General features: G+C 43.8%; 1 protein-coding gene across 2 annotated transcripts; it reads left to right on the forward strand.

Moving 5' to 3' along the window:
* The first annotated feature begins 914 nt into the window (after positions 1–914).
* On the forward strand, positions 915–11,836 carry Rab33b (RAB33B, member RAS oncogene family). 2 transcript variants are annotated; one of them, XM_051176913.1, is made up of 3 exons: positions 915–1,102; positions 1,292–1,559; positions 9,229–11,836. In XM_051176913.1, exons 2-3 carry the CDS (start codon positions 1,311–1,313, stop codon positions 9,667–9,669), a joined length of 690 nt encoding a protein of 229 aa, XP_051032870.1. In that variant the 5' UTR covers positions 915–1,102; positions 1,292–1,310; the 3' UTR covers positions 9,670–11,836. The 2 variants fall into 2 exon arrangements, with proteins under 2 accessions (XP_051032870.1, XP_051032869.1); XM_051176912.1 differs by lacking the exon at positions 915–1,102 and having other exon boundaries at positions 1,235–1,559.
* Positions 11,837–12,347: the final 511 nt, after the last annotated feature.

Below are 12,347 nucleotides of genomic sequence, written 5' to 3' on the forward strand. Positions count from 1 at the left end.
TTCTTTCTACTAAATGCAGCCTTTCATCATTAGGTAATTCCTTTCTACTTCTAGTAACCTGTTTTTTTTCTGCCACCAGGACAAGTTAGATTGTCAACTCTCTGAGTATACCTGGTTTTTGTTTTGCTTTGTTTTACGGTGCTGAGATTTGAAACTGGGCACTCTACCAAATGAGCTACATCCCTAAGCCTGTTTGTTTTTTGAAGACAGGGTTTCTATAGTCATGGACATGGGTTCAAGCAAGTAGAAAGTCCTTTTTAGGTCCCGAGTGCAGTCAGCCTTTCTCAGGGTGAGTTTTTAATCAAAGAAAAATACATATTCTAGGTTGGTTTACATACTTCAGTTAACAAGTACAGTTAGCCATAAGCAGAACTACAGAAGTTGAAAAGCAAGGCTTACCAAATTAGGGACTTTCCCAGAACTGTGGATGTTGATGGATTAAATTAGGGACTTTCCCAGAACTGTGGATGTTGATGGATTAGGTCTTTGTTCTCAATTTATTTTTCGCAATGTAGCTCAGGCTGGCCTTGAATTCATAGATTCTCCTGCCTCTGCCTTTCAAGTGCTGGAATTAAAAACTAGGCTCCCAACCCTGAGGACTAGGACTTCATACATCCTTCTGCCTAGGCTCGAACTAGCAGGCATTCTAACCGTGGACTGCCACGCCCAGCTGTGTAAAGGGTTCGGATTTCCCAAGAGTCCCACAGTGATCGGTGGTATTTGAATCAAACAAGGCTTGGGTGCAAAGATCCAAGGATAATAACCTCAAGGGACTATGGCTGCGCCGGGAAAGGCTCGGGCCTAGGGACTGAGCAGCCTCGTACTCTTCTGCCCACGCGGTTCCGCTCTGCTCGGATGCCCGCACTGGCCAGTGGCTACCACCACTGCGCGGTCGCCTCTCGCGAGACAGGGTCCGGGCCGCACCTCCTTCCTCTCCGCCGTCTCTCTCCCCGCCCCTGAGGAGCTGCGCCGCTTCCTTCTGAGCCGGGGAATGTTGGACGTGGCGGGGCCGGTCCAAGTCCGGAGTGCCTCACACACAAGTTCCCCCGGGCGGACCTTCCGTGCTGCACTCCAGCCAGGGAGCGCCGACCCGTCTTTCCAGGTACACAGCGCCGGCGGAGCGGGGAAGGCCTGAGCGGGGCGCCACACCTGGGAGGGCAGGGGCGGGCGGGGCTCGCGCACGCGCGCTGAGGGTCCCGTGGGCCCTGGGGAGTGGGGTGTTGTGAATCGCTGCAGGAGACCACTGTCGCTGAGGTGGCGCCATTCCCGAGGCTTCCCTTCTCCCCCTCAGCTCAGAGAGAGTAGGGAGGATGGCTTCGGAGATGGAGTCGTCGCTGGAGGTCAGCTTCTCGTCCAGCTGTGCGGTGTCAGGGGCGTCCGGGTGTCTGCCTCCCGCCCGCTCCCGCATCTTCAAGATCATCGTGATCGGCGACTCGAACGTGGGCAAGACATGCCTGACTTACCGCTTCTGCGCCGGCCGCTTCCCCGACCGCACCGAGGCCACGATCGGGGTGGACTTCCGAGAGCGAGCGGTGGAGATCGATGGTGAGCGCATCAAGGTGAGCCGGGGCCGGGGTGGGGGCTGTCGCGGCGCAGGGCCGCCCGAGCTTTGCAGGTGTCTGGACCGCAGGAGTGTGCTCTCCGTGTACTGCCACGCTGGCGTGGAAAGTGCGTTTGTAAGTAGCAAACTTCTGAGGCAGTGTCCCCCTCTAACGTGCATCAACTTTTCGTGGGTCATCTTGCTTTTCAGAAAAGCACGTATGATTTGGTAAGCTCCTATATGACGCACATGCAACAAACCTGTGGACCACACTTTGGGTGTCAGTGGTGTAGGAGACAGTCATTAACCGCCACCCCCATTGCCTGAATTAAGTTCTGGGAAACATTTTCAAGCACAGAAAACTCAGTTATTTTTAAGAATTCATTTGAACATTGCATAAATGCTGAGTATTGTGGAAATAAAGCCTGTTGCGTTTGAGGCAGTTTCTGTATGATAACCAATTTGTTTAGGGAAAAAAAAAAATCTATTTTCCTATTGAAGCATTATATAGGTAATGTTTTTTAAGTGGGTTGCCAAAATCATATCTTTTGATGCAAGCACAGACCCTCTCCCAGGTGGCTTCTAAGACATCAGACGCTATTATATTAGGGAAGGCGGGACTGGGGTTCTGAAGGGCTGGATTTCTGGGACTGCAGAATAAGGATCCTTGTAAAGTTAGGGACCTTGGTGTAAACCTTGGCACTCTATTGCAAAACCACTAAGTTCACTTAATACTGCTCCTTAAAACCTGTGAAGTGGGGGTGGGGGACTACAGTGAGACCCCATCTCAAAATATGAAAACAATTAAATCAAAACCCAAACACAAAACCTAGGAACTATCCTGACTTCCATAAGCAACTGCTTTTGCTTTGCTTTTATATTGGGTCCTCTACTTCGGACTACTTGGAAGAGATTTGATTTACTACTCCTACACTTCTATCCTTGAGGCACCGAGTTTCTGTTTCTTTTTTTTTTTTTTTTTTTTTTTTTTTTTTTGTTTATTTGTTGGATTTCTGAGATAGGGTTTCTCTGTGTAGCTTTGGAGCCTGTCCTGGAACTCACTCTGTAGACCAGGCTGGCTTCAAACTCACAGAGATCCACCTGCCTCTGCCTCTTGAGAGTTCTAGAATTCAAGACATGTGCAACCCCCCACCCAGCCAATGTTTCTGTTTCTTTGCTCACCACCCCTCCCTGCCCTCAAAGAGCTTTTACCCCTAGTAAAGGAAAGGGGAGCCTAGAAACCATTTCCTTTTATTTTTATGTTTATGGATGCACATGTGTGCATAAGAGTGTATGTGTGTGGGGTGGGGGGCTAAGTCTAGACTCTATATGTTCATGTCTGTCTTCTGAAGTTGCTCTCCACTTTACATTTTTGAGGCAGTCTCCCAGTGAATCTGAGCTCACTGATTCAATGAGACTAACTAGCAAGCCCCAGGGATCCTCCTGTTTCTGCCTCCCTGAGGTCCAAATTTAGCTTAGCAAGTACTTCTCTCTCTCTCTCTCTCTCTCTCTCTCTTTTATTTTATTTTGGGGGGACAGGGTTTCTCTGTGTATCTTTGGAGCCTGTCCTGGAACTCAGTCTGTAGACCAGGTTGGCCTTGAACTCACAGAGATCTGCCTGCCTCTGCCTCCTGAGCATTGGAATTAAAGGTGTGGGGCACCACAGCCATTACCACCCAGCAGCAAGTACTTTCTTGACTGGACTGATCATCTTGTTCAGGCTGCCAGTATTGGTCATTAGGGTATACTGTAGTATAAAGTAAAGGGAGATTTAGTCAAAGAAGGTGTTATTCAGTGGTAGGGTGCTTACTAGCACATGCAGGGCCAGGTGTTTTATCTTTAGCGGAAGCTGAGGAATAACATTTGTATACATAGCAAGAAGAGCTAGATGAGTAGAAGGTGAATTCTTTATTTTTAAAAGCAAAACTGGGTTAGATGTAGAAGTTGGCAGCAGGAGGAAAGATTAAGGTTTCTGGTGTGTGCATGTTTAGCCTGGGATAAGCAGTTGTGGGGAAGTTGCTCAGGCTTTGGTGCCCAACTGTTACAGGTGCAAGTGTGAGCCGCTGAAAAGCTTTGGGCTGTGGTGTAGCTTGTATTTGTCTTCCAAGTTCACATGTTGGAAACTTAATTCCCAAGTTCCTAAATTAATAAGACTTGGAGGTGGGATGTTTGAGAGGTGATTGGGTCCTTTGGATTTATGAATGGGTTAATCCCTTCATAGATCAATTAGACTAATCTGTTGATGGGGTAAGGGATTAGTTCATTCATAAATTAGTAGATTAATTTCATTTATGGATTAAAGGGTTATTGGGAGTGGCTTGCCCACCTATAAAGCTGTGAGCCAAATGAAAGCCTCTATTCTCTAGATTAGTCAGCCTTGGAAGTTTTGTTATAGCAACAGAAAACAGACTAACATATATGGGCTATCAGGCCTTTTGCTTTGTTTTTGCGTTTTTTTAAATTATATTTTTTGTATTTAATTTTGAGTCTTTTAAATTAAAATTTATTTATATTTCTTGTGCATTAGTGTTTGCCTGTATGTATGTCTAAATTGGGTGTTGCCATGTGGGTGCTGAGAATTGAACCTGGGTCCTTTAGAAGGGTAGCCAGTGCTCTTTTTGTTTGTTTGTTTCAAGACAGGGTTTCTGGATGAAGGCTCTATGATGGCATTTAAGTTGGTCATCAGTCTCATTACAGGGGAAGGGCTTAAGGTATTGCTTAGATTGGTAGTTGGGGTCATCCTGGTGGTTTCCTGAGAATTTCCCTAGTGCCATGTTTCTAGCTAAGCCCATAATGGCTCCCTCTATTAAGGTATCTCTTTCCTTGCTCTCCTTCTCTGTTCTTTTCCCAACGTAACCTTCCTGATTCCTCATGTTCTCCTCCTCCTTCCCCTTCTCCCCTCTTCTTTCTCCTTCCTCCCTCCTGCTATGTTCCCAATTTACTCAGGAGATCTTGTCCCTTTCCCCTTCTCAGGAGTCTATGTATGTCTCTCTTAGGGTACTCTTTGTTCATTCAGTAGCTGATAGAAGCAGAGATTCACAGCTAAGCACTGAGCCACCTGGAATCCAGTTGTAGAGAGGGAGGAGTGATGAGCAAAGGGGTCAAGACCATGTTGGGGAAATCCACAGAAACAGCTGACCTGAGCAAGTGGGAGCTCATGGACCCCAGTCTTACAGCTGGGGAACCTGCATGAGATAGAACCAGGCCCCCTGTACGTGGGTGTCATTTTGGGGCTTAGGCTGTCTATGGGGCTGCTGGCAGTGGAACCAGTATCCCTAGTCCATGAATGGGGTTTTGGAGCCCATTCCCTATGGAGGGATACTCTCTCAGTCTGGATACAGTGGGGAGGGCCTTGGTCCTGCCCTAAATGATGTGACAGACTTTGATGATTCACCATGAGAGGCCTCACCCTCCCTGAGGATTGGATGATGGAGTGGGGAATGGGAGGAAGAGGGAACTGGGACTGGTATGTAAAATAAGATTGTTTTTAATTTGAAAATTAAAAAAAAAAAAAAGACAGGATTTCTCTGTGTAATAGCCCTGGCTGTCCTGGAACTCCATTTGTAGACCAGGTTGGCTTCCTGAGTGTTAGGATTAAGGGCATGGATCATCAGCCAGTGCTCTTAAATGCTGAGCTATCACCACCCCTGAAATGGTCTTTCTCAGAGTTCTGACTGACTGTCCTGGAACCCTCTATGTAGATCGGGTTGGCCTCTAACTCACCTAGATTCACCTGCCTTTGCCTTTAATCCCAGCACTTGGGAGCCAGAGGTAGACAGATCTCTGAGTTCTAGGCTAGCCTGGTCTACATAGTGCAGTAGCTCTTTTTTGTTTTGTTTTTTGAGATAGGCTTTCTCTGTGTAACAATCCTGGCTGTCCTGGAACTTGCTTTGTAGATCAGGCTGGCCTTGAACTCACTGTGATCTGCCTGCCTCTGCCTCCCAAGTGCTGGTGTTAAAGTTGTACACCGCTGCTGCCCGACTAGTGCAGTGCTTCTTAACCTGTGGGTTGCAACCCCTTTGAGGTGTTGAATGACCCTTTCACAGGGGTTGCCGAAGACCATCAGGAAACACATTATGATCACTAACAGTAGAGAATTACAGTTATGAAGTAGCAATGAAAAAAAATTTTATGGTTGGGGGTCACCACAACATGAAGAACTGTATTAAAGGGTTGCAGCATTAAGAAGGTTGAGAACCACCGACGCAGTGAGTTCTAGGACTACACAGAAACCCTGTCTTGAAAAACAAAAAAAGTAAGATAAAAGAAAATTCACAGGTGTGAGGAATAGTCAATTAAACCTTGTTTTCATGTCAGTCCTTGGCTCAGAATAAAGAATGTACTTTCTTTTCTGAAAAAATATCTCACAAAGTTATGGAGCCAGGCGTGGGTGTGGGAGTGCCCATCTTTAATCCTAGCACTCAGAAGGCAGAGGCAAGCAGATCTGGTTTGAGGTCAGCCCAGTCAAATGGCAAGTTCCAAGACAATTAGGGAACAGTGAGACCTTGTCTCTAATACCTACCTGCACGATCTTGCATGCAAACACACACATGCACACACATGAATACACACACCCCCTCTTCATCTTGTCCACCTGTCCAGTGCATCTGACAGATCACCTTAGTCTTATCTGCTAGAGAAATATGTACTGGTTGTGGTTGTGGTATTGTTAGGGCTTGAATCCAAACCCTACCTATTAGTTGAGTGTTCTACCACTTCCACAACTAAGGCACACCCCTGGAACTTAAAAATATTTTTATATTATGTATACTGGTACTTCCTGCATGTATGTCTTTGTACCTTGTGTATGCAGAGCCTACAGTGGCATTAGGTTCTTGTGGAACTGGAATTACAGAAGATTTTAAGCCACCACGTGAGTTCTAGGAATCAAATCCTAATCTTTGGGGAGAGCAGCTAGTGTTCTTAAGCCATCACTCTAGCCCTCCATGCCTAAAACTGACTTCAGAGTGTATATATTCAAGGATGACTTTGAACTGTATGTGTGCGCATGCGTGCCTGTGTGAATAAGAGTGAGTGTGTTCACATGTTCATTCACGTGTGTGGAGGCCAGAGGTTGATGTTTGATGTCTCTTTCAGTTGCTCTCTGCTGCTGTGTTTTTTGAGACAGGGCCACATTTCCCATACCTAACCTTGAATTTGTAAATCTCCTATCTTTGCCACCTGGATCCTGGGATTACAGGCAAGCACCCAGGTGCTGGAGTCAAATCCAGGGCCATGTGTGACAGCATTCTGTGGACTAATCTCTGTCCCCATCCCTGTGTGTATACAATCTTTGTAAAACCTTTCCTTAAGCTAGATGTGGTGGTCCATGCCTTCCTTCTCGCCATTCCTGGAGCAGAGATGGATAGTTGTATGTGAGCTATAGGCCTGCCAGAGCTACATAGTGTGAAGTTGAGCCAGAAGGATGGCCTTAAATTCAAGGCTAACCTGACTGCTTAATGAATTGCAGGCCTCCTTGTCTCAAAAAACCAAAATACTGAGGCAGACATGATAGCACACCTTTAATCCCAGCACACACAGATCTGTCCAAAAAGGGCTCCTCAGGCTATGCAGCTAGGCAACTGAGCTGCGTATCAGTGGTCACCAAGCCTCAAAAAGAATCTTCCTTTTTAATTCTAGGACAGCCAGGGCTACATAGTGAGAGCCTGTCTGAACATACACAGTACAAAACACAGAAAACAAAACCACAGAACGTCTGTACTTGCTGATCGATTTCTGAGTGCTGTATACATACGCTTGAAAGAGGGCAATCTTGTTCACAGAATTTTGGCAGTTGAATAAAAATGAATTCCTTAAATAAAAATGCATTTGACTTTCAAATTGACTGTCCCAGTGTTAATCCATATGTTCCCTCCTTGACTGTTTAGCTGTGTTCCTCTCTCAACATTTTGCCCTGGCAGGTGCTTCAACCTGATATGTTGAGATTTAATCCAGTCTTCCATCAGGGATCAGCAGCCGCTGTTGTATGTCAGTCATTTATAGTGGGAGAAGAGATTTTGCCATGTTAAAGACAAGATGTTAATATTAACTAAGGAGACACAACCAAGATATCTCCTCCCCATAAATCAAATGTATTAAGCATAAAGAACGCTAGTGCAGGGTAAGGAGTAGGAAACTGTGACAGTCAAATGCTCTACTTCCTGTCTTTATGTGACATACAATCTCAGAATGAATTTCGTATTGTTTTCTATGCTGGGTTGAACTCAGGGCTTCCTCTTTATGTGCTACACAAGCCAGTACTCTTCCCACTAAGCTATATCCCCAGCGTGTTTTTGTATGATTGGAGAAAATGAAAATCATATAAAATTTAGAATCTACTAGGTCATCCTAATGTAATCTTTTTCTTTTACTCCCTTAATCCAACTGGCTTCCTACTGCAGTTTTTCCTATTACTCCTCTCATCAAAATCCTAGCTGCAATATTCCTTTTAAGCCTCCCTTTGAGGGGATAGAGGTCTAGAAGCTCAGTGATGGAGCACCTGTCTGGCATGTTCAGGACAACAGATTTCATCCTCATTACTGGGAAAAACTTAAGACCTGACTTTGAACTTAGATAGTAGCTCAGTTGACCTCACTTAAAAACAGCTAACACGGCTTTCCTTTGTCAGGTGCCTGCTGCCTCTTCCTTCAGTCATCCTGCAGTTCAGCCAAGTCATTTGCTGGTTTCTTACTGTTTGCTTTTCCTGCAAGATTTTAACTTCTCTTTAGAATCCTAGCCATTCAGTTTCTTTCTATGGGAATCCCCTTAGCACTCCCATCAACTGACACCATCTTACTGTGTTATGCATCTGTCTTCCCTGTTAGGGTAGGATCTGGGTCTAGTAATGCCTGTACTAGTGGGTTAGAGCTCAGGGCCTAAGTATTCAGTTATGCAAACAGGTCAGTTGACAAAATGACAAAGAAAGCCAATGAAAAGACAGGTGAGAAAGAACAAAATAGTGACTGAAGGCAAAGCCAAGGGTTTCAGTAACTGTCATTTGTTGATGAAGCCTGCTCCCACCCAAGGCAAGTCATGGTAACTGGAGGTGATAACTCCAGGAGCAGAGGTCATGAGACTGAGGTGGGACATCCACTTTTAGGATTTTAAAGAAAGGTTTCGTTTAATTTTATTTTGTGTATATGAGTGTGTATATATCACATGTGTGCCTGACGCCCACAAAGGGGCCAGAAGAGGATGTTGGGTTCCCGGAACTGAGGGTTAGCCCAATGGCTAGAGGCACTACACCCTGCATCCCACAAGTGTCAGTGGAGAGCAAACTCCTGAGTCGACCTGACCTGCATGTGCTCATCATGTACATATGCATGTGTGTGCACACAGGATACAAATTAAAAACCACTTACTCAGTACATTTGACTCAGTGCTGGCCTTTCATAGCTCCAGCCTACAAATATTCTGAGTCTTTTGTCTTTTGTAACCTTTTCCCCTCAGTTTTCTTAAAAAAAAAAAAAAAATACTTTTAAGACGGTACTTTTCTGATTTTATAATTTATATTTAGTTGTCACATGGTGACTAGACTAGAATTGTGAAGTCTAGGCCCCACAGGTAACACAGAAAAGACAAGCTCATAAGTGGAGAGGGGTTAGGGAGCAGGTAGAGGTGATTAAGTTGCTTGATATGTGTCACTGGACTGAACTTGTCGACTTTGCTTTCTGTCTCCCGTGCTCCAGATCCAGTTGTGGGACACTGCAGGACAAGAGAGGTTCAGGAAGAGCATGGTTCAGCACTACTATAGGAACGTGCACGCTGTCGTCTTTGTGTACGACATGACCAACATGGCCAGCTTCCACAGCCTGCCATCTTGGATAGAGGAATGCAAACAACACTTGCTGGCAAATGACATACCTCGCATTCTGGTTGGAAATAAATGTGACTTGAGAAGCGCCATTCAGGTGCCCACAGACTTGGCACAAAAGTTTGCTGACACGCACAGTATGCCTTTGTTTGAGACCTCTGCTAAAAATCCCAATGATAATGACCACGTAGAAGCTATATTTATGACATTGGCTCATAAGCTGAAGAGCCACAAGCCACTGATGCTCAGCCAACCGCCTGATAACAGAATTAGCCTGAAACCTGAAACAAAGCCTGCAGTGACATGCTGGTGCTAAGTCACAGGTATGGCCGTTACAGGTCTGACTAAATCTGAAGGGACACCGCTAGTAAGTGTAATTAAGTTTATAAGATTAATCTTAAACATAATGGATCATCCCACTGTTACTGTTGTTGCGCTGCCTTTTGTATGTTGCATTCTCTTAATAAGTTTGTCACTGTGACGACACAAAGAAAAGGCCAGTTTACAGTTGGGATGGAAAATGAAGCAAAGATAGGATGACCCAGGCCATCTTTCCAGTGCCAACCGGTTGAAGGCGGCCTCCAGTGAGCATGAAGGGACTTGAAGGCTCAGTCTTGGTTCCACTCCATGTCCCTGCGCTGTGAAAGAAATACGTGTAGGGTACACTTACTGAGCAGAGCTAAAGGCAAATGGCGAGTTAATATGGTGCTTTTCATTTACAGTGGCATCTAAGCACTAAAAAAACTAATCAAAAGAACCCAAACACTTGGAGTTTATTTTATCCATGACTTTTAATTGAAATGTCAGAGGTGGTTCCTGGTGTCCCTTGTCCTCTGCTTCTAATAAGTTGGGAGACTCAGGACTGATTCTCTCAGCATCCATTTGGCTGAGAGCTCTGAGGGCGTGCCTCAAGTCACTGAGTCTACATGTGCTCCTGTAGTAGTAAAATTATTTTATCTGTTCCTCACTGGTGAAAGAAATAGTTAAAAAAAAATTTTTTTTTACCCTAAATACTTTTAGTTTGAATTTAAGACTTTGCACAAAGAAAGTAACACGTTTGCAGTATGAAGCTGTTTGCAGAATGGAGTATAAATTGTGTTTGGCCTAAGTTTGCACATCCTCATTCTGACAGCTTTCAACCCTGGGCAATTTTAGAGGAAATTAAGCCAAAATAGATTTTACTTAAATATTTTCAGAATGTGGGAAACAAAGACACTCAGACTTAGTTTCAGATTTTTTTTTCTTTTCTTTTTGTTTTTGTTTTTGTTTTTTTTTTTTTTTTTGAGAGGGTTTCTCTGTATTGTTTTCGAGTGTGTCCTGGCACTCACTCTGTAGACCAGCTGGCCTCGAACTCACAGAGATCCACCTGCCTCTGCCTCCCGAGTGCTGGGATTAAAAGCGTGCACTACCAATGCCTGGCTTAGTTTCAGATTTTTGTTTCATTATTCTAAAGGTCCCAATTGGAAACTTCAGTTACAAAAGTAAGTTTATTTTACTTAACTAAGTGAAAGTAAAATACTTTAAAAAAAAATGTTTATACATTTTTAAATATTAGGGCCCAGGTTGGTTTTATTTGCACTTAGAGAGATTTTTCTTTTTCATTTTTTAAATATGGGGTCTTACTTTGCAGGCCTGACCGGCCTGGGACCAGAGTAGCCTCAGACCACTTGCCTCATCCTCCAACTGCTGCGGATTAAAGGCTTGTGACACCAGAACTAGCCTATTACATTTTTCTTAATCATGCTAGAATTAAAGATTAAAAATTTTCTTACCTAAATTAATGCTGACTTGCGAACTCTTTTTCTAGTGAAACATGGCTGTAGTAGCAGGTGGCTCCAGATGTTTTTACAGAAGGGAGGCTGTTCACTCTCTCTCACACTCTGTACAGCGAAGGAAAGAATAGGTAGGGTTTCCCAGCACATCTGTGGTTTCCTTCTGTACTGCCCTCACATTTTATTTTTAAAGTGACAGACTGTTTCCTTTTTCAAGGAGTTAATAAGCATTCTTTTCAATTCTGTGAAAAGCATCATTTCTTCCCTTTAGTATTTATTAATTAAAACATTTGTATCTCATTTGTAACAATCTACTACTTTAGTAGTTTCTTCTTTTAAAAAGATACTTATCAAGAGAGGGCCTTTGGATGTATTTTAAAGTGTTTGTGAAGCACTTGATGGACTGTTGACATCGCTTCCAAAATGATGGTGAGCTGACATGTAGTTATTAATTTTTTTAAGCACAAATCACACATTTTGTATCTCTGTGAATTTATTTTAACTGACATTTAATTGGAAGTATTGGATGTTTTAGAAGAATCTTACTTTGAGAACCCAAAGCAAACTACTTTAGAACCTGTTGTGGTTGACCACAGACTGCTTGGTTGTATTGCTCTTTCATGTTTCTTCAATGAGTAGTTTTGCTATACGAAAGTGTCACTCTTACGTTTCTCCTATGAAGTACAATAAACCATCTTTGCCATGAAGAAATCGTGTTCCATTTCCTTTGTTTTCTGTGCTGAATATAAAATTGAATAACATACCTCCTCTCTGTCTGTTGTAGTTTTTAGAAAATATATATATAGTCTGCAATTCCTTAATTTGAAGAATACAAAATCTGGTATTTATTTCATTTAGAAACTTTCAGATTTTGGATTAGGATTTTTTAGATTGGGTATTCTGAACCGATGAAGTTGAGGTAGATAACTAAAAACAAATCCAAAGTTTAAAACATAAAGGGGTTCTCAAGAATACTTAGTGCAGACTGCCTAAGCTCTAAAAATGGCTGGTGTGTTTTTAGTACTAGAGATAGAGAAAAAGAGTGTGTCTCACGCACAAGACTAACCTAGACCCCTTTGGACAGTGCAGTGGTGGTTTTTCAGTGGATACTGCTTCCTGCTGGACAGCTGCATTAAGTTACTCTTGTATTCAAATACTGAACTGTATCCAGAGACAGCTGTCTTTATCAGATACTGGGTTCATCAGTTGGCCATGGCCTTCA

This window comes from Phodopus roborovskii, unplaced genomic scaffold (genome assembly GCF_943737965.1).
Source record: "Phodopus roborovskii unplaced genomic scaffold, PHOROB, whole genome shotgun sequence".
In the NCBI taxonomy this organism is placed as follows: Eukaryota; Metazoa; Chordata; class Mammalia; order Rodentia; family Cricetidae; genus Phodopus; species Phodopus roborovskii.